This window comes from Esox lucius, chromosome 14 (genome assembly GCF_011004845.1).
Source record: "Esox lucius isolate fEsoLuc1 chromosome 14, fEsoLuc1.pri, whole genome shotgun sequence".
NCBI classification, from domain to species: Eukaryota; Metazoa; Chordata; class Actinopteri; order Esociformes; family Esocidae; genus Esox; species Esox lucius.
In genome coordinates, this window is record NC_047582.1 from 2,287,271 (window position 1) to 2,308,206 (window position 20,936).

Consider the following 20,936-nt stretch of genomic DNA (forward strand, 5'->3'; position numbering starts at 1 on the left):
AAAGCGGAAGTTAAAGAATCTCACATTTCAACACAACGATCCCAAGCACACAACCCAATCAACAAACAAATGGCTTGTAAATTGGAAGGTCCGTGTCCTGGAATCGCCCAGTCAGGGAACTCAATCCTGTTAAATCTGGACCTAAAGAAGGCTGTGCACAGGAGAGCCTCTTGCTGTTTGACTGAGCTTGAACTCTTCTGCTAAGTCAAGGCCGTAGCAACACTGGGGGGGACCAAATCAGCCAGGGGTCTGGGGGTCTCCCAAAGTAAAACATTCAAAAATGTTTAAAATATTTTTAAGACTCATAACCATCAATATTCACACAATCGCTTGTGAAGCTGTAGCTAGACGTCTGACAGTGAAAATCGCATTCGAACACACAATATAGCATATAAATGGTGCGACCGCGGTGAAGTTCAGAAGTAGCCCAAAAACCCACCACCTGCGACCAATTCATTTTCACCCATGACATTGTTTGAAAAGCAGTCCAATTCCGTGAAAACCATGGATATGGCAACGGCTTCTGCTGGGGTACAGCACCTGGACAAACTACACGCAGAACTGCAGTAAACCATAAAACTAGAACATTTGCTGATGTTTATTTTGGACGGCAGTGCATGATTGCCTGTCGTAGCATAGCGCATTTTTATTTTATTTGTAATTTATCAGTTTATTGGGGGGAATATTTTGAGCATATTTGAATATTGGGGGGGGGATGTGTCCCCCTCAATATATATTTTGATTACAGCCTTGTGCTAAGTAGTACGATAACATTGTCAAATCTGTGTGAGCTAGGTGGATAGAGGCCTATCCAAATAGACTAAATGCTCAAATACAGGGAAAAGTTTCTTCCATGAAGGTGTTCACCCTTAGCAACCCAAGCATTGATAGTTTAATACTTCTCACCTCTGGCATTGTATTAATACCTTAAAGTAATAATTTTTCTTCAGGCTTTTCATTGTTTCTGTTTGGATGCCTCCCTGCAGGCTCTAGCACGGCATGGTTGACTGAGGCGGTGCTACTGGGCTGTTCTGATGCCAAGAAGGCCGACCTGAGAATGAATGAAGAAAAGGGCATGCTGATTGAGCTGGCTCTGGGGTCATCAAGAGAGCCTATTGGAGGACTTTGGAGGAAGATGAAGGAGTACGCCATCAGCAGAGGTAGGTTATGATGCAGACCACGCTCTCAAACCGCCTGTGTGGGTGATAATAAATTCACTGAGACACGATATTCAGGAAGTGTATTGTTTCAGAGAGAATTCACGTTAATTTAAAACATCAATGCTATGATATCATAAAAGAAGCATCTCTTGTGCCATACAGAGATTCCAGTCAGTGTCACAACTTTTTTAGAGTAATATTTTAATGATTATGGCCATCAAACCATAACCACAATAACGTGTTTAGAACCATCTGTTCTGTATTTCTGTTAGCAGACTGGGATAACAGTGGTCCCTCAGATGATTCACTTCTAGATACAGCATGTCGCTGTAGCCTGGCCGCTCTGCTCAAACACACAGGGCTTCAGGATGAGACCTGCTGGCTGGATAAGTAAGTTTTATACTGTTGTCGCTGTCGGCGATATTTTGTCATTTTCATTTTCTTCCATAAATCAACACTATTGGTCACCCCTTCACATCTGTCTAAACCTAAACCTTGTAACTCCATTGGATCCTAAACTGTTGGCAAAACCTCCTAACTCCACCATGCCTGACTTCACCTGAGGTACAATCGTACTTTTATTTTATGATGGACTCCTTGTTTTTATATGTATGTATTATTTATGAATACATTTTTATTTATGTGTGTGAGTTTTTGAATGGGATTGTCTTCGTCTTGTTTGTACACGTTCTTTTGGGGATTTGTTTATTCATTGGGTGTCGTTTTGTTTTTGTTTGTTCAAAGATCTTTAGGGGTTGGTTATTTATGGAGCCAAATTGAGCTCAAATGTATTGACTGTAAGAAAAGAAAAACATAACTGAAATATTTCATATAATGAAAAAACTAAATTAAATCCTATGAAAAAAATAGATTCAAGCTTGGAAAAAGTGTATGCTAAAATCATTATGTATTTTGCGTCCAATCTTAAAATGTCTTAGTTCAAACACGTGTTTTCCACGTTCGCTTCTTCTTAAGATTACAGTTTCAGTTTACAGAATCACACCATTATAAGGTGAAAATCATAGCCTTTCCATGCACTGCAATTTGTAATTGTAAAAAGAAGTGAACGTGGAAAAAACGGGTTTGAACGAAGACATTTTAAGATCAGACGTAAAAATCCATTTAATGATTTTAGCATACACTTTTTCCATGCTTGAAACAATTTTTTTCATACGATTGAATTTAGTTTTTTCATACTATGAAATGTTTCAGTTATGTTTTTCTTTTCTTGCAGTCAAAACATTTGAGCTCAATTTGTCTCCATAGTTATTTTTCCATAGTTTTACTATGGCATTCTAGGTTTTGTATGCTTGTTTTGTATGAAGGACCAAACCTGCCAAAATAAATTGAAATAAATGAATAAATAAACATTTCAATGAATATATTCATGCATAAAAATATAATAAATGTATTTATCAAATATTATTTCCCTATTCATTTCATTCCTTGATCATTCATTTCTGTTTTTATTGTTTTAAAATGATTAATTTCCATTATCATATATTTCTGTATATATTTATTTCTGTATTTATTTAAATATACTTTTATTTCTGTATTTATTTCCATATTATTTTATTTCTGTAATTCCTTGCTAATGAGGGGATGGGACTAGCAATCAAGCCCAGTGCAGCAGATAGAATCTGACTGTGAAGACGGTGAGTGCTGTTTTACAGTAGATCCTTGGCGCATCCCCATGTTGCCAATTACTATTCCTCGCACATAGATTGTTTAAGCATACAGTGGATCGAAAGTCTACACACCCCTGTTAAAATGACAGGTTCTTGTCATATAAAAGAATGAGACAAAGATAAATAATGTCAGAACTTTTTCCACCCTAAATGTGACCTATAATGTGAAGAATTCAATTGAATAGCAAACTGAAATCTTGGAGGAAAAGAAAAAAAAAAATCACAATAACCTGGTTGCATAAGTGTTATTGTGATTAACCCTTAAACTAATACTTTGTTGAAGCACTTTTTGATTTTATTACAGCACTCAGTCTTTTTGAGTAGGAGTCTATTGGCATGGCGCATCTTGATGTGGCAATATTTCCCCACTCTTCTTTGCAAAAGTACTCCAAATCTGTCAGATTGCGAGAACATCTCCTGTGCATAGCCCTCTTCAGATCTCCCCACAGATGTTCAATTGGATTCAGGTCTGGGCTCTGGCTGGGCCATTCCAAAACAGTAATCTTCTTCTAGTGAAGCCATGCTTTTGTGGATTTGGATGTGTGCTTTGGGTCGTTGTCGTGCTGAAAGGTGAACTTCATCTTCAGCTTTCTAACGGACGCCTGAAGGTTTTGTGTCAAAATTGCCAGGTACAGTACATCCCCCGTATCGGCAAGGGATTGGTTCTGTGAACCCTCGTGGTTGTGGAAAATCGCGGATACTTCAGTTTGCGAATGTGGAACCGCGGATAGCTGGGGGAATACTGTCTTTGGAACTGTACATAATTCCCTCCCCCCTGACAGCTGACAAGAAACAGCCCCAAAGCATGATGCTGCCACCACCATGCTTCACTGCGGGTATGGTGTTCTTTGGGTGTTGTGCAGTGTTGTTTTTGTGCCAAACGTACCTTTTGGAATTATGGCCAAAAAGTTCAACCTTGGTTTCGTCAGACCATAACAGAGCATGTGATCGGAGTTGAGCGGGAGTGAGTGGGGAGCGGGAGTGGGCGGAGCGCAGAGCGGCATTTTTAAAAGGACGGAGCGAGCGCCCTATTTCCCGCTCCAATTTTGCTCCGCTCAGACGCGAGTCTAAGCGTGCTCAGTCGGGCCTGACACAGAATCCATCTGTGTCTTGCAAAGTCATCAACACACAGTACAACAGACAGTAGACAGTAGACATAATGGAGTTCAAAAAGTACTTTAAAAAAGAAAATGACAAGTCGTACGGGTGTAGTATTAAAATAAAACTAACTAACAATGATAATGTGAATACTTAACTTGTAACAAAGTTTAAATTAAATATAGTGTAATATTCAAACAAATTTGTTTTGTCATTCAAGTAGGCCTAATGGTTCGTTTTATTTAATTTGTGTCGTCCGTGAATTTGTATTTAATAGAGCGAGAGGAGGAGCAGCAGAAAAAAAAGAAAAAGTTTCTTCACTATACGCAAAGACCCAACAATAACAAAGGAGAGAAAAAGAGAGCTGGATATAGCATTTTTTTAAATGATTTATATGGACTATGAACCGTTGAGTAAAGGAGAACGCGAAGGGATGCAACACATCGCCAGCGCAGCTCAACCGGGCTACACACCCCCATGTTACAACACCGTAAGGGACATGCTCAAGCCACATGCCCTGGAAGAGATGGAAGCCGAACTGCAAGACCTACTGCAAAATGGTGATGGGTTCGTTCTGTCAGCTGACATTTGAACCAATAGAAGAGGGCACAGCTTCTTTGGCATCGTGGCCAGTTTCATTGATGGGACGTTCCGGGGCACACAGTTTTGTTGGGCTGTGAGCACATACAAGGGCACCACACCGCAGATCGTATTCATCAAAAGTACTGAAATATTGGAACGTGCAACGACTTGTGATTCGGGTTGTCACTGACAGTGCCAGCAACATGATCCAGGTGTTTAACCTCCTCCCTGGCACTGAAGAGGAGGCAGAGGGTGAAGTGACCGCGGATGCCAGCACCAGCAGTGCAGAACATGAAGAAGAGGATGAGGGACCACCTGCGCCCTCGCAAGTCCATGTGGAAGTGATAATCACGAATGTAGAAACTATGATAAATCAGTACTTTACTGTGTCAAATTTACATCTGAGATGCCCTATTCACATGCTTCAGCTGGCGATCAAAGATGCCATTAACGAGCACGACAACATTAATAGGCTGTTGAAGTGAAAGTCGGGCAGCTGGTGAAAAGTGTACGCAAGAGCACCTTGAACACAGAGGAAACAGACCAGTTGGGTGTCCATCCCACAATTGCCTGCGCCACTCGATGGAGCAGCCAGCTTCGGATGATTCAGTCGGTCATCTGGTTGTTTCAAAAAGACCCGTTATGGCAAAACAAACTCAAGTCTAATGTTGCTAACATCACCCTGAATCAAGTTTGCCAGCTGACGCACCTTGTCAGTGTGCTGACACCTCTGGCAGACCTCACAGAAAAAATGCAGAAGGAGCTGGGGAACCTGGGGATGATCCTACCTGCTGTCACAGAAATAAAATCCCTGCTCACCGATGACACGCTGCACTTCCAATGGGCATCGCTGCTTTTGCAGAAACATTGGCAAACAACGTGTCAACTCGCTATGGAATATACTATACTGATAAACATCTAAGCATCAGTGTTAGATCCCCGTTTCAAGACAGAATGGATAATTCGAGATGAGTCTGTATGCAACATACTCGGGGAGATCCGCGACCTCCTCATAAAAGAAGTGGAGGAAATTAACGCTCCCAGCGGGACACCCGAGGCCGAGACCGACACATCACCCGCCGCTGACCTGAATCCCAGGCCTGAACCAAAATGATCTGTCTTGTTCGGTTCATACTTCAGCGAGCAGCAACGCATAACCGGAGACGCCAAAGGTGAAGTTGAAAATTACCTCTCATCCCCGAGACAGAACCCGGACGCAGATGTTATTCGATTTTGGAAAGAAAACTCAACGTATTTTCCCCGTCTGTCTAAAGTGGCTCGCATTGTGTTCAGCATCCCAAGCGGGTCTGCGAACGCAGAGTGGGTTTTCTCCGCTGCTGGCCTGCTGTCAAGAAACCAGTCTGAGTCTGAAGCCTCATACATTGTCCAAACTTGTGTTCTTGAAGATTAATTCAAAAGAACTGTAGATAAGGAAAAATCCACCTCTTTTTATTTAAATTTTTTGATAACATAAGCCGGTATAAATTGTAGTTGCCTAATCCACGTGCACTCTGTGCAAAAGTTCAGTTAAGAATTTTGCCTAATAGTTAATTTTAAAACTTTTATGTAGGCCTATAGCCTGTATATTTTTATTTATATAATTAGGCCAATTAATTCGTTTAAATTTACAGCAGGTTTTTTTTTTTTTTTTTTTTTTTAAATGTATCCAATGTTCAGTTAGGCTTTAAGAATATTTTATATTTTTGCTAGGCTATATTTTTGTTTATATACATTTTATTTATACTATTGGGCCCATTTATCCGTTTCATTTTATAGCGGCTAAGCCATTTTAAATTGTAAGTTCCAATCTGGCCTAAAAGTTAATTTTCTTTTAAAACATTTATGTATATTTTTGTTTATATAATTATTTATATTATTAGGCCAATTTTTGCATTTAATTTTATATGACTCTTTGTGGAGGCTATGTTTCTTCTAGGCCTAATTTATAATTTAAAATAAAACATTTCTATTTTTTTTTTGTTCTTGCTCATCAGTTCTTTGGGAAGTAGCCTAAGGTTGTGGTCTGAGCTAAGAGTGAAATCTACATGTAGATTTATTTCCTTTTTTGAAGCGAGCGGGGGGCGATTTGAGTGGAGCGCGACGCAGATGCGTTGAGCGCTGAGGGATAATGAGCGGAGTGGCCTGATGTGGCTTTGAGCGGGGAAGCGGAGGGGTGAACAGTTCTGTGAGCGATGAGCTGAGATTCTCACAGCTCCACTCCGCTCATGTGCTCTGGACCATAACACATTTTCCCACGTGCTTGAGGGGACTTGATGTTTGTTTTTGCAAACTTCAGCCTGGCTTGGATGATTTTCTTTGTAAGAAAATGCTTCAGTCTTGCCACCCTACCCCATAGCCCATTCATATGAAGAATATGGGAGATTGTTGTCACATATAGCACACAGACAATACTTGCCAGGAATTCCTGCAGTTCCTTTAATATTGCTGTAGGCCTCTTGGAAGCCACCCTGACCAGTTTTCTTCTAGTCTTTTCATAAATTTTGGAGGGACGTCCAGTTCTTGGTAATGTCTCTGTTTTTCCCATATTGTCTCCACTGTGTTTCATGGTATATCTAATGCTTTGGAACCCTTTTGTACCCTTCTCCTGACTGATATCTTTCAACAGTGAGATCCCTCTGATGCTTTGGAAGCTCTCTGCTGACCATGGCTTTTGCTCTGCGATGCAACTAAGAAAAGGTCAGGAAAATCCTACTAGAACAGCTGAACTTTATTTGTGATTAATCAGAGTCACATGATGGCAGGTGTGTAATGACTTCTATTTAACATGCGTTTGAATGTGTTGGTTAATTCTGAACGCAGCCACATCCCCAGTTATAAGAAGGTGTGCACACTTATGCAGTCAGGTCATTGTAAGGTTTTTATTTTTAATTTTTCCCCCTCAAAGATTTAAGTATGTTTTTCAATTGAATTATTCACATTATCGGTCACATTAAAAGTGGAAAAAGTTCTGACATGATTTTTCTTTGTCTCATTCTTTTACATCACAAAAACCTGGCATTTTAACAGGGGTGTGTAGACTTATGTCCACTGTATATGATATGTTGCCAAGAAAACATAGAGCCTCCGCTCACTTACAGTAAGACATTATTGAGTGTTTGGTGGCGTGACTAAGCAAAACGTAATATGCAGTGGGACAACTTATTTATATGCTATCTATACATTTTAATAGGCATTATCTAATTAGAAAGTATGGTTGGAAATTACTTAATTTGACTGACGACCATTAGCCTAAAGTATTTTAGACATGCTTGAGTGTTTTTCTTGTGTCATCAGAGTTTATGCAACAAATGAGCGACTCAAAGGTGTCCAATAATAAACATCCGTAATTAGGCTACATTACGGTGCATTGCAAAACAATTCTATAAGCCTTGTAGGTTTACACATACTGAAAATAAAAACCAAACAAGTTTCAGATGATCAGAGCCTATAACTTTGTGGAGAGCAGAAAAGTAGACCTCCTATGGAAAGGAGATAATTTGCTTGGTATTTGTTGAGACTTTTCTAACATTGGCCTAAAATCCCTTATTCAGATTGGAAACAGGATTTTGGAGTCAAAATATTGTGCAAGAAGATCGTTATTGTCTATAAAATAATGGCGATTTGGCTCAAATAATTACGATCAGGCAGTTATGGTAAGCCCAGTCCTAGCCTAAGCTCAGTTGGCTAAGATTGCGAAGACTCCATTCTGCTGACTAATTTAAATTTTAAAAAAAATATTGGAATGTTCCGGGAGCCATCACCTTATCGTGGTGGAGAGGTTTGTGTGTTCCTATGAACCTGAGGGCTGTGTTGTCCGGGCCTTAGTGCTCCTGGTAGGGTTTCCCATGGCAAAGTGGTCTCAGGGGAGGAGCCAGACTAAGAGTGGTTCAAAACAACCCTATGTATAAACGAGGAAGAGGAGGAGTTACCCTATCCGGAGGAAGCCCGGGGCCCCCGTCTGGAACCAGGCCCTGGTGGCCGGGTTTGCCACGGAGCCCGGTCGGGCATAGCCCGAAAAAGCAACGTGGCACCCCCCTCTCCATCCTATGGGCCCACCACTCATGGGAGGAACCGCTGGGGTCGGGTGCGCTGCCATATGGGTGGCAGTGAAGGCCAGGGGCCTCGACGGACCAGACCTGGGCGGCAGGGGCTGGCTCTGGGGACCTCTCTATGGGGGAAGGAGCCGGAACTTGTGAGGGAGGTGGAGCGCTATCAGTTAGATCTGGTGGGGCTTACATCCACTCACAGTGTCCGTTCTGGAACCGTACTCCTGGATAGGGGATGGACTTTATTTTTCTCTGGAGTTGCCCAGGGTGTGAGGCGCCGGGCGGGGGTTGGAGTTTACACAAGTGGATGAGAGGGTCGCCTCCCTACGGGTTGTGGGGGGGGGGGGGTCTCTGACTGTTGTTTGAGCAACAGCAGTTCGGAGTATTTGGCCTTCTTGGAGACCCTAAATGGAGTCCTGTATGGGGCTCCAGTAGGGGACACCATAATTCTGCTGGGGGACTTCAAAGCACACGTGGGCAATGATTGAGACACCTGAAGAGGCGTGATAGGGAGGAACGGCCTCCCTGATCTGAACTCGAGTGGTCGTTTGTTGTTAGAGTTCTGTGCTAGTCATGGATTATCTATAACGAACACCATGTTCGAACATAAGAGTGCTCATAAGTGTACGTGGTACCAGAGCACCCTAGGCCAAAGGTCGATGATTGATTTTGTGATCGTGTCATCAGACCTGAGACCACATGTTTTGGACACTCGGGTAAAGAGAGGGTCGGAGCTGTCAACCGATCACCTTCTGGTGGTGAGTTGGGTCAGGGGGTGGGGGAAGACTCTGGACAGACCGGAAAAACCCAAACGCGTAGTGCGGACTGATGCATAGTTTATACAGTAGGCATATTTAGAATTGAATTATTAAATAACAACAATCCCAGATAGCAATTAACACTGATAAAAGTAGCCTATTACTTTGACCAATGCAAATGTATGCCAGTTAGCCTATAGAAAAATGAGAGGGGCTTTTGGAAAGTCAATATAGGCAACAAAAACGGCGCATCTCTCACAGGGGATCTGATGGGCTAATATGTTGATTTCAAAGCCAGTGCATAGGTCCAAACACAGTGGAGTTTGGGGAAAATAAGATCGCTTGCGAGTCCTATGCACTGGCACTGAAATAAACCAATTTCAATGCAACGACTTCTCGTAGCCTATTCCCTTTGCGAAAATGGCGTTGCCCTTTTCCCGAAAACTCCTCTCAGTTTTTCGATACCTTAATGTCAGCTATGCTCAAACGATGCATGTGCTTAACAAGGAATAGTGATTAGCAACATGGGGACGCTGATTCTATCTCAATAACTCAACACCAACAAATTTTAAACAACTTTCATAACCCTTCCATCCCTATTAAATTGTATAAATAATTGGTTTATTAACTTCTGTTTATAATACCACACGGACTGACTCAAGAGTAGCCTACTGTACACATTCAGCATTTAAGCGTAGTAGCGAGGAAGCACGGATGAGCAGTAGCGAATTTTGTCTTACATTGCAGGCATCTGATGGGAATATAGTCTTGATTTCAACAGCAGTGCAGTGATCTTGGGACCAGTTCTGCGCAGTAGTTATGCGCAGTAGCAAGCAGGAAGTAAAGCCGTAAAGCCGCGAAATCAACGGCCCCACCCCTGTGCCCCGCCCTCACTGTCCCTCGCACAATGCGCATACCGTAATCAATCACAAGTCCAAGTACAGTACATCCTTTGCTTGTTAAACCTAGACGATATGTTATAGCCTAACTTACATCATGTTTAACCTTAATTTAGAATAGGCTTAATACAAAAATAATTGGTAACTTCTAGCTAACGATCACCTGCTAGCTATTAACATGGCTATTAACGAGGCTTGTTGTCTTTTAGCTAACGTTAGCTAGCCCATTACATTTATTTACTAATTAAATAGCTTATAAATTTTACTTACCGAAAAAAATTCAAAGATCGATTGGAATTGCCAGATCGGTTAGCACAATGTACTGCAGAACAACCCATTATGTCCGTGTGAAATTATATCAATTATAGAAATTTAGAGATTAAATGCAAAGTTCCAATCTCCTCAGTGGCTCCTCGGCTCAGATAGCTGTCAATCACAGCTGTGAATCACGACGTCACACCACCGTTTTTAGAGCATTAAATAACTAACTAAAAACCAACTTATTTTAAAAACAAACTCTTGAATTTACATTAGCGTGATACAAACTACAGTAAATGACAGAAACCAGCTTCGGAAAAAAGATATTTGAAGGGTAATTTAATTGTTTAGTTGGTCTCGCGTCCCATTGAATAACATGGGGAGGGCGGGATTTATGACCTATACTGGGACCACTCACCAGGGGGCGATCGAGACGTTTTGGCTTCACTTTTCAGGGTTTGTGCGGCACGTTTGGTCTGGTCCTATACACTGGCACTGAAATGAACCAATTTCAATGCAAGGACTGCTGGGACAGACCCGCAAAGACACGCCGTTCTCGTAGCCTATTCACTTCGCGAAAATGATAGTGTATTCCTGAAAACTCCTCTCGATTTTTCAATACCTTAATCATGTCACCTCTGCTTACACGATGCAAGTGCGAGGAATAGTGATTGGAAACATGGCGATACGCCAAGGATCTACTGTAAAACAGCAATCACTGTCTTCACGGTCCGATTCTATCTGCTGCTCTGGGCTTGATTGGTACGTCTGACTGTTAGTCCCTTCCCCTCATTAGCTTAAGGACAAGGAATTACAGAAATAAATACATGCAGAACTAAAAAAAACACAGAAACAAATAAATATAGAAATAAAAGGATATGGAAATAAACAAATACAGAAATAAAATATGGAACTAAATAATTACAGAAATAAAAGTATATTTAAATACAGAAATAAATATATACACAAATATATGATAATGGACATGAATCATTTTAAAACAATAAAAACATAAATTAATGATCAAGGAATGAAATATATGGGGAAATAATATTTGATGAATACATTTATTATATTTTTATGCATAAATATATTTATTGATATGTTTATTTATTGATTTATTTCTAATTTTTGCAGGTTTGGTCCTTCATAAAAAACAAACATACAAAACCTAGAATGCCATAGTAAAACTATGGAAAAATTACTATGGAGACAAATTGAGCTCAAATGTTTTGACTGCAAGAAAAGAAAAACATAACTGAAACATTTCATAGTATGAAAAAACTAAATTCAATCGTATAAAAAAAAATAGTTTCAAGCCTGGGAAAAAGTGTATGCTAAAATCATTAAATAGAATTTTGCGTCCGATCTTAAAATGTCTTTGTTCAAAACCGTTTTTTCCACGTTCGCTTCTTTTTACAATTACAAATTCTTCCCACCTCGTTCAAATCATGTTTTCTCAAAACCAGGTTTTGAGCCTCTATATGCGTGGAGGCGGGGTTTATCTGGCCATTGAATTCTCGCAACCGATTAGCCATGAATGACACCATTATAAGGTGAAAGTCATAGCCTTTCCATGCACTGCTTTCCCAATGCAATCTTTGGAGTTAAGTTTAAGAATTGTATAAGCTGGGCTAAATGTGTACATTTAAACAGAATAATAAACTGTTATTCACGCAGAAATAAAATAATATGGAAATAAATAAATACAAAAATAAAATAATATTTAAATGTATAAATACAGGAAAAAATATACACACAAATATATTATATTGGAAATGAATAATATTTTTTTTTTTAATAAAAACAGAAATTAATGATCACGTAATTAAATAAATCGGGAAATATTATTTGATTAATACATTTATTATAATATATTTAATTATACATTTATTTATTTATTTATAATAGGTTTGGTCCTCCATAGTTTTGGTTTAATTTGTGTTATTCCATCCACCGGTTCCTCGTTTAGCGCACCTATTTATTGAGTGGCCATTCTCAAGTATCTTGCCATTTTCCAATGAAAACACAGTACCTATATTTCACCATGTAAAAGATTTTTCCTAGCCTTTGTTGTTTTGTACTTTAGCAATTTTTCCTGTCTAATCCTTACTGGAACCTTGAATTCATTTTTTAAATAAATTCTCCAACGCACTGCGTTTGGAACAGCAACCTTCTCCCCAACTCATCATAACAATATGGCAATGCATGTTATCAAACATAAAAATATTTAAGAGCAGTTTTGCCTGCTTATTATAATTATTTTGTCCTTTTTCAGAAAGTCGATGGACAAAACGCGTATCTCCCCATTGCTATTCAAAACCCTTGCAACTCCATTTGAGCTTGATTTTGGTAAAATATGAATTGAATGATGACGTATGCAAGTATCTTGCCATGTATAAAGACACAATACCAACTTTGAAACAGTTTTTTTTTCATTTCCTGAAAAGTTGCGATTTTGGAGATGAGTTTTCCGCCCGATAACAACGCTATGTATTATGAGTGAGGTGATTTCATAAAGCATGACCCACAGGTGTCATGAATACATTTTAAGTGATTTGAATTATTGTATTGAATATACAAGTTATTATTTATTCCTAGGTACGGATATTTTACCCATGTGTGATTTTTAACCTGTGACTTTATTATGTTTTAGATGTATCCAGTATCGGTCTATAGTGCATTTCAAATGGCAATTGTTGACTAGGATTACACAGTTATGATGTATTATGTTTTTGTGTGGCAGGTACGAACCATGTAAGATGCTAATAGAGATCTATGAGGTGGTGTACAAGATCAGAAGCACTCTGTTGGCACACAAAGATACTCCAGTGACTTCAACCAACACACAGGGCCTGTCTAACGTTAAACAGGTAGAGCATGTATCCCTTTTACCTAGGGCTGTACAACTAAGTGAAATATAACTGAAGTTGAAATATCAAATTCACGAACTTCGCAAGCTATTTTCATCTCCCAAAAAGGTGAATGATGTGCCCGTCACACAAGGCAACGGGCATGCATCATACGTCCGTAAATGTTTTTCTTATGGGTGCTGTCAAAGTTTTTATAGATTACTTAAGTACCTGGACTCATTTTGTTTAAATTCTTGATGGTTTTTCATTGTTAGTTTGAGTTAACACTGCAACTGCTAGCGAAGACGTGGCACCAAGATATTGTCCCACATACACAACAGCGTGGTTATTAAAAGTTTCGGCTTCAATGTCGGTGCCTACAAAAAAGTTAATATGGGAGAAAATATACCTCAAGGGTTGAGACATTTTGCCTAACCATCTGTGGCAACGGCACAAACATAGCAAATGCTGCAAACACCATTGCATTAAATAAGCAGTTAAATAAATAGTTTTACACAGGCTGCACCATCCCAATTGGTAATAACTATTAAACTTGATTAAGTATTCAGTTTAATAGTACATTATGTAGGCTATGATTTCTATTTTTATGTGTGATTATCTACACTGTTTACACCCATGTTTGAAAATCGCAGATCATAACCGTAATTGCAAAAATTTTCTAAGAAATCACAATTCAATATTTTATATAAATCATGCAGCCCTACTTACACATTAGCTACTGGAAATAATGCTGAGACAATTTCCTGTATGAAATCTTGAACTAACTATCATTCTTTGACCTTTAGCTCTTTCATTCAACTGTTTCAAACTGTATTCTTGAGATTCTATTCGTCATCTGGCAACCTTTAAACCAGAAGAGGTCTCATTTCTTTCTGTTCCTCTGTCCCTTTCAGAGTTCTCAGGGCTCACAGATTTCTGGTGGTGATGACCGGCAGGAACCGGGTCCCTCTGGAGTAGAACAGCAGACGGACCGGAGGAAGGACCGGGACCTTGAGGCCAGGGGTCACGGAAGCGAGGGTTTGCAGGCACTGCCCTCGGCTGCAGAGCACAACCAGGAAGAGGGACCAGAGGAGGACACGCCCAGCATCAGCAGTATGTACCCGCTGGGTAAACTGGGCCTTTTGAACGATACACACACACACACACACACACACAAATTAGGCATCCCAATGGCACTTTATTCCCTTTATATGTGGGCCCATACTTCTCTAGTCAAATGTAGTGCACTATATAGGGAATAGGGTGCCATTTGGGATGCATTTACTCAGACCCAACCTCCCTGTGCCTAAAGAGGTCCTCCAGTGTTTCCTGGCCACACGGGAGGCCATGCAGTTACAGCAGAATGAGACAGTCTACGAGTCGTCCGGGACCTCCACCCTCCCTAGCAGCACAGAGAGCCCTGGTACCCCAGAGAGAGAGCCCCCTCACAGTCAGGAATGGGAGTGGCAGAGGGGGTCTGAAGATGGCTTGTCGTTCCCTGCGGCCTGTCACCTGGTGGTCTCTCGCTGTGCATTCCTTTTACTAGGTGTGAGGCCTGCTTGGCAGGAAATGAGCGAAGAGACAGGGCAGGCAGAAAGTGCTGGAGTCAGGTATGTAGCGGGGCTTTTTGTGTTGCTGAGGAGGGTTTTAGCACTCACTTGTTGCTTTCGAAATGTTACACCTAGAAATCATTGTTTTTTCCATGTACTCTACAGAAAATCCACATCATCTGCAGATTCTCTACCCAGCCCAAAAACCGATCAAAACAGGTTCATGATGGAGGGCAGAAAACAAGTTAGTCATTTTCATAATCATTATAATTGATTGGTCAGTCTTTCTGCCACCATAATGCACATTTTTACATTCCTAACGTCAGTGTGACGTGCACTAAAATAATCTCAATTTGTAGCTGAGCTTCACCACACATCAGCTATTAAAAAGTACCGTAACCATGTATTAGACGTGATTAGCCCATGTAGTCCACTTCATGTATTTCTAAAAGTTGCCAATTTTTTATTTATTTTAGTCCGCTGACCAATCCAGAAACTCCTTCAAGAATAAAATGGGTAAGTGGATACTGAGTCATGTTATGGTTAGAACTCATGTTATATCTTGTGTTTTTGTCAGTCCTTGGTGTATCATACTACTAGAAATGGCATGACTGTGTTTTTTTTAACCCTTGATCTCTCCACTTGTCTCCCAGGTCTGCCGTTGTGTTCCCTGGGAATCATGAAGGACGCGTGGAAGCGTTTGCGACAGTGCATCAGCCCCACTACCGACTACATGTGCAATGGCGAGGCAGGCAGCTCGTCCACTGTCCTCAGTCAGGTTTTTCACTTCTTGTGTGGGAGCCTCCTGAGGTCAACCCCTACATCGTCATTATTGGAGAGAGAGGCAGGCGGCCAGGCAGACCCCAAGGCCATCACACTGGCCATGTACCAGCAACAGCAAAGGGCCGAGGTACATAGTTTTCTAACTGGATTCAGATCTTTCTTTTCTTAAGATAATATTGGGTTATGCTGCATCAACATCAAAATGGTCTTACTGAACATTTGTGCAGTTATAGTTTACGGTAAGGTTAAATGGATAGGCTGGCCTTATACAAAGCAACTTCAGTTTTAGAATTCCCGTTTGTATAGCTCATGTTGCTTTTGTAAACATGTCCTTGGCTAGTGGTACCTGATTTATTTGTAGTTCCTATTGGAAGCTGGCATTCAAAATAAGTCTCCAATGCAACTTTATAGGATTTATAGCTAACATTAGAGGAGAAATATGTCCAACTGGTATCCATATATGTCCATATCAGCGTATCAGTGTTATTTCTAAACTGTGAGACAAAAACTTACTCAAGATTGGAATCTACGTTTACCTAATAGCTATTGACAATACAACCTGTTGGAATGTAAAGCCAAACTTAGACACAAGGCTTGAAAGTCCAAAAATTAAGGAGGGCTCTGTATATTTTTGCCGGAGCCGGCTAAGAAGAGTGAATATGTCTCTTAGTGAGTGAGTGATTCACTGACTAACTACCCCTTGTTAGATAGTGTACTGGTTAGAGACATGGCCTGGCATGCAGCCGACCGGTGTTCATGCATCTTCGCAGACAAAACAAATTATGCATTAGGATTTGTTCAGGATAGACAAAAACTTTGTTGGCTACAACCTCCAGTAGGTACGTTATAGTGAGCCTGAAATTAAACTATTTATGGTTATATTGTGACTATTTCTGGTGGATTTTTAAAGTATGCATCCATGCATGCTTTTTGGGTAATATAGATCACAACCCCTTGTGCAGTAAAAGAGGGAGGGGTTTCCACGATTCTCTCGCCTTTTCACTTGACGAAATATTCAGTTATTGTCACCTATATTGATAGTTATTGTACTAACGTTATTGTGCCATGAAATGAATTAGCTTTGGCAGTGTAAAGTTCATCTTCATTCTCGCTAGCAATTGTCAATTCTTGCTACTATTCCAAGTAGTGAGTAGATACTAGTAGGCCTATTACTGGCTAATAACGGCCATACAGTTCATAGATGCAATTTGTGGTGGAAGTAAACTTAATAAGAAATGTTAGTCAGTTTAAGATACTGATTAATGGTGTCTAGCTAAATATTCAAACTTGGTGTGATGTTAATGTGTGACAAAATGATCTAATGTCGAGGTGCCATTTTCTGCCAATTTAGTATATCCCAATCGGTGAATGAATTGAATATGTAAAAATTCCCAACAGTGGATCGTATGTAGTTTTTTGGTTTACATGTTCAGACAAAATACTTCTAACAATACATTACTTGGAATATTTTATTCAATATTTTTATTTTGGAGGAGCTGAGGCAGGGGTACTGTTGCACCACACACATCCCTAGTTTTGCCAGCCTAACCCGATATTAGAACTCCCAGAGACATAAAGAAATAACAGAGCCAATCACATTATTTTCGCTAAATAATTTCGCTAGAGACATGCTCTTAACCACATCAAAAAGACATGTTCATTTTTATCATATCGCAAATCAAATCGCAATATCTAGCAAAAAACGGTTTGTTGTCCATATTGTGCAGCCCTCTTAATGAATCTGTCTTCTCTGGTCAGCAAGCGTCTCTGAACACCCGTAGCTCCATGAATCGGGGAGGGTATGACTGGTTGCAGTGTTCCTCTACGCCCAGCCTAGCCTGGTTTTCAATGCAGAGCAATAAGCACGATTTACAGAAACAAAAGAATGCACTCCAGGTGAGGGAAATGGTTCAAGCACAGAGCACAGTAGGCTTATTGAATGGCTGAGGTACAATCGGGTCAGGCTGAATCTAAAAGGCAAGCAGTACGTCCACTTAATCCAAAAAACCCAGAAAGAAAGGCAAAAGTACCAAAAGGAGTAGACAAGAATCAAGTTCAAGAAGCAGAATCAAAAACTACGATCAGTATCAATATTAAGTACGGAGAAAAACTGTCTCAGTAATGTGTGTGAAACAAACAATACCTCATAATGTAAAATACATACTGAACAGAACTAATAGGGAGTGCTAAAGGGCCGGCAGGTGGAAACAATCAAGAGTAACGGGAAGCAAACCAAGCACAGAAATGCAACATGCAGCTCTGTGTCCAAGCACATTAATAGAGAGGCAAAGGGAAGGAAAATATGTGGTAGAAAAAAGTGTACAAGCAATAGGGATAACTGCACCCTGAAGAGGATTGTGAAACAAAACCCATTCAAAAATGTGGGGGAGATTCACAAAGAGTGAACTGCAGTGCTTCAAGAACCACCACGTATGCAAGACATGGGTTTCAGCTGTCACATTCCTTGTGTCAAGCCACTCTTGAACAAGACACAGCGTCAGAAGTGTCTCGCCTGGGCTATAGACAAAAAGGACTGGACTGCTGCTGAGTTATGTTCTCTGATGAAAGTACATTTAGCATTTCCTTTGGAAATCAAGGTCCCAGAGTCTGGAGGAAGAGAGGAGAGGCACAGAATCCACGTTGCTTGAAGTCCAGTGTAAAGTTTCCACAGTCAGTGATGGTTTGGGGTGCCATGTCATCTGCTGGTGTTGGTCCACTGTGTTTTCTGAGGTACAAGGTCAACGCAGCCATCTACCAGGAAGTTTTAGAGCACTTCATGCTGCTGACCAACTTTATGGAGATGCAGATTTCATTTTCCAAAAGGACTTGGCACCTGCACACAGTGCCAAAGCTACCAGTACCTGGTTTAAGGACCATGGTATCCCTGTTCTTAATTGGCCAGCAAACTCGCCTGATCTTAACCCTATAGAAAATCTATGGGGTATTGTGAAGAGGAAGATGCGATACGCCAGACCCAACAATGCAGAAGAGCTGAAGGCCACTATCAGAGCAACCTGGGCTCTCATAACACCTGAGCAGTGCCACAGACTGATCGACTCCATGCCACGGCGCATTGCTGCAGTAATTCAGGCAAAAGGAGCCCCAACTAAGTATTGAGTGCTGTACATACTCATACTTTTCATGTTCATACTTTTCAGTTGGCCAACATTTATACAAATTATTTTTTTGTATTGGTCTTAAGTAATATTCAAATTTTCTGAGATACTGAATTTGGGATTTTCCTTAGTTGTCAGTTATAATCATCACAATTAAATGAAATAAACATTTGAAGTATATCAGTCTGTGTATAATAGATGAATATAATATACAAGTTTCACTTTTTGAATGGAATTACTGAAATAAATCAACTTTTTGATGATATTCTAATTTTATGACCAGCACTTTTATGTAATTGTCCTCTGCCCATACTCACCAGCCAGGCTGCGGTTATCCGCATGGTCCTTTAGTCTTTAAGCAATCCAAACAATTACACAATATAACTTGTTATATTGACGGGACAGTGCTCCTTGCAATAAAAAATTTTTTTTCTGGCTGTAGAGTTAGCATTTTGTCTCGGTATGTTTTTTGCTGTGACCTATTGATGTTGTGCATTGGTTAGAAATGTTTAATTTTTGTTTCATTAGAAGCTATGAAATGTGTAAGCGTTTTTTGTACTTAATTGTTTTTAAACTAAAGAAGACAGACCTAGAATAAGGACATCAAAAAACAAAGTTCAGACACCACAAAACTAAATATAAGACTCTAGAATCTCAACCCACATGTAATGATTTGACAATAGCAGCTTGCATTTTTATGGGCTGTTGTGCATACCATTATTTTAGTTGCTTTTGAGTTGCTTTGTGTGTCAGCAGCATTGCTTGAAAAATCACACTCTTTGAAAGTTGTAACTATATATTATATGTGTATACTGTAGCTTGGGCAATTGCATTATGTTGAACAATTTGTTTCATAATACTCATGGGACAATTTCCCCAAAATAATATTGCTGAAAAAATTTTGTTCTATCATGTGGCTGCTATTCTCAGGTTCGTTTGGAAGCATTGTGCCAGATCTCTTCCTTCCTGTCTGAGATGGAGGAGAAGAGCATTGGCTCAGGTTCCTCTCCACCCCCGCGGTTCCCAGGCCTACTGCAGTCTGTTCAGCTGCAGTTCCTCTCAGGCTGCTTTGCGCTAGGAACGCCCATCACGGGCTGTCTGTCTGGAAACAATGACAAGATGACCCATTACACTGTAAGTTCAGTCCCATTTCCTATTGTAATTTAGGAGTAGATGTTTTTACCACACAATTTAGGACACAAATTAGGAAATTAGTGCTGGAGAACGATAATTTATTATCTCCAATTTGACTCTGTTTTTTGTGAATACATACTTTATCGTAAGCAACCATAAGATTCCAGTTCAGACTATTAAAGGTATCTAGCCTTCATGTAGCCTCATACAATATAATGACATTGTGTGCTTAGGGCCTACAACAATGCCTCAAAAGAGTGCATTTTGTTAGTCAAGTAGATAAGTGATTTTTAATTGAGAAGAACAAGGAATGCCATAGGGATCTATACTTAAAAGTAATACAATTGATTCCAGTCAAGTAACAGTGTTATAACACATTACATAGTTACATAACAGCAATATTTAATGTCCTCCTCCGTCATCTGAAATTAAGTGTCTAAAACACTGTAGCATGGAACGCATGCTAGGAGCATTGGTTATGATAGACTCCAAGATCAAAGTAAAAAATTCCAAACTCCTCCATTGCATTAACAATAGGATTACCTACTCTTGACTACAACAAACAGCAAACATTTACCTGTAACAAACGATACATAACATGTACAGCATTGAAACATATTGGAGAGTTTGTCCTTTTATGGGATACACATTAAAAGACCAAACAACTTTAAAATTAATCCAACAAATGTAATTTTACTACTTAGATGATTTGTTCGTCTTCATACCTGGTATGTCTGAGTGGGTCGTGCTATTTTGACTACCAACCTTATACATCCGGAAGTGAATGGGCTCATTGGTGTGAGATTAGAAAGAGGAAAGAGGACTTGAGATGCCACATAAAATTGCACTTTCACTGACTTTGAAAAACACATCTTTGTGTGTATTACAATGTAGTTTAATCACATTACACTACATTGTCAATGCATTTTTCAGCATGTTCACAATTTATATTGTCAGTTGAATGTCTTTTTTGTTTATAAATGTCTAATGCAATACTTTTTTCTTGGGGGAA

The 20,936-nt window shown here is 40.0% G+C and overlaps 1 protein-coding gene across 5 annotated transcripts in view; it reads left to right on the forward strand.

Annotated features, from left to right (window-relative positions):
* LOC105029281 (probable E3 ubiquitin-protein ligase HERC1) overlaps positions 1-20,936 on the forward strand; it is a 186,036-nt gene that overhangs the window by 62,058 nt on the left and 103,042 nt on the right. For 4 of the 5 annotated variants that reach the window (XM_020044405.2, XM_034297070.1, XM_020044408.2 and 1 more), the window contains exons 21-29: positions 987-1,160; positions 1,433-1,550; positions 13,236-13,362; positions 14,256-14,454; positions 14,654-14,951; positions 15,057-15,135; positions 15,368-15,407; positions 15,545-15,801; positions 19,721-19,924. In XM_020044405.2, the coding sequence (XP_019899964.2) occupies positions 987-1,160; positions 1,433-1,550; positions 13,236-13,362; positions 14,256-14,454; positions 14,654-14,951; positions 15,057-15,135; positions 15,368-15,407; positions 15,545-15,801; positions 19,721-19,924 (1,496 nt within the window). The remainder of the gene's footprint in view (positions 1-986; positions 1,161-1,432; positions 1,551-13,235; positions 13,363-14,255; positions 14,455-14,653; positions 14,952-15,056; positions 15,136-15,367; positions 15,408-15,544; positions 15,802-19,720; positions 19,925-20,936) is intronic. The other variant, XM_020044407.2, reaches the window with a different exon arrangement.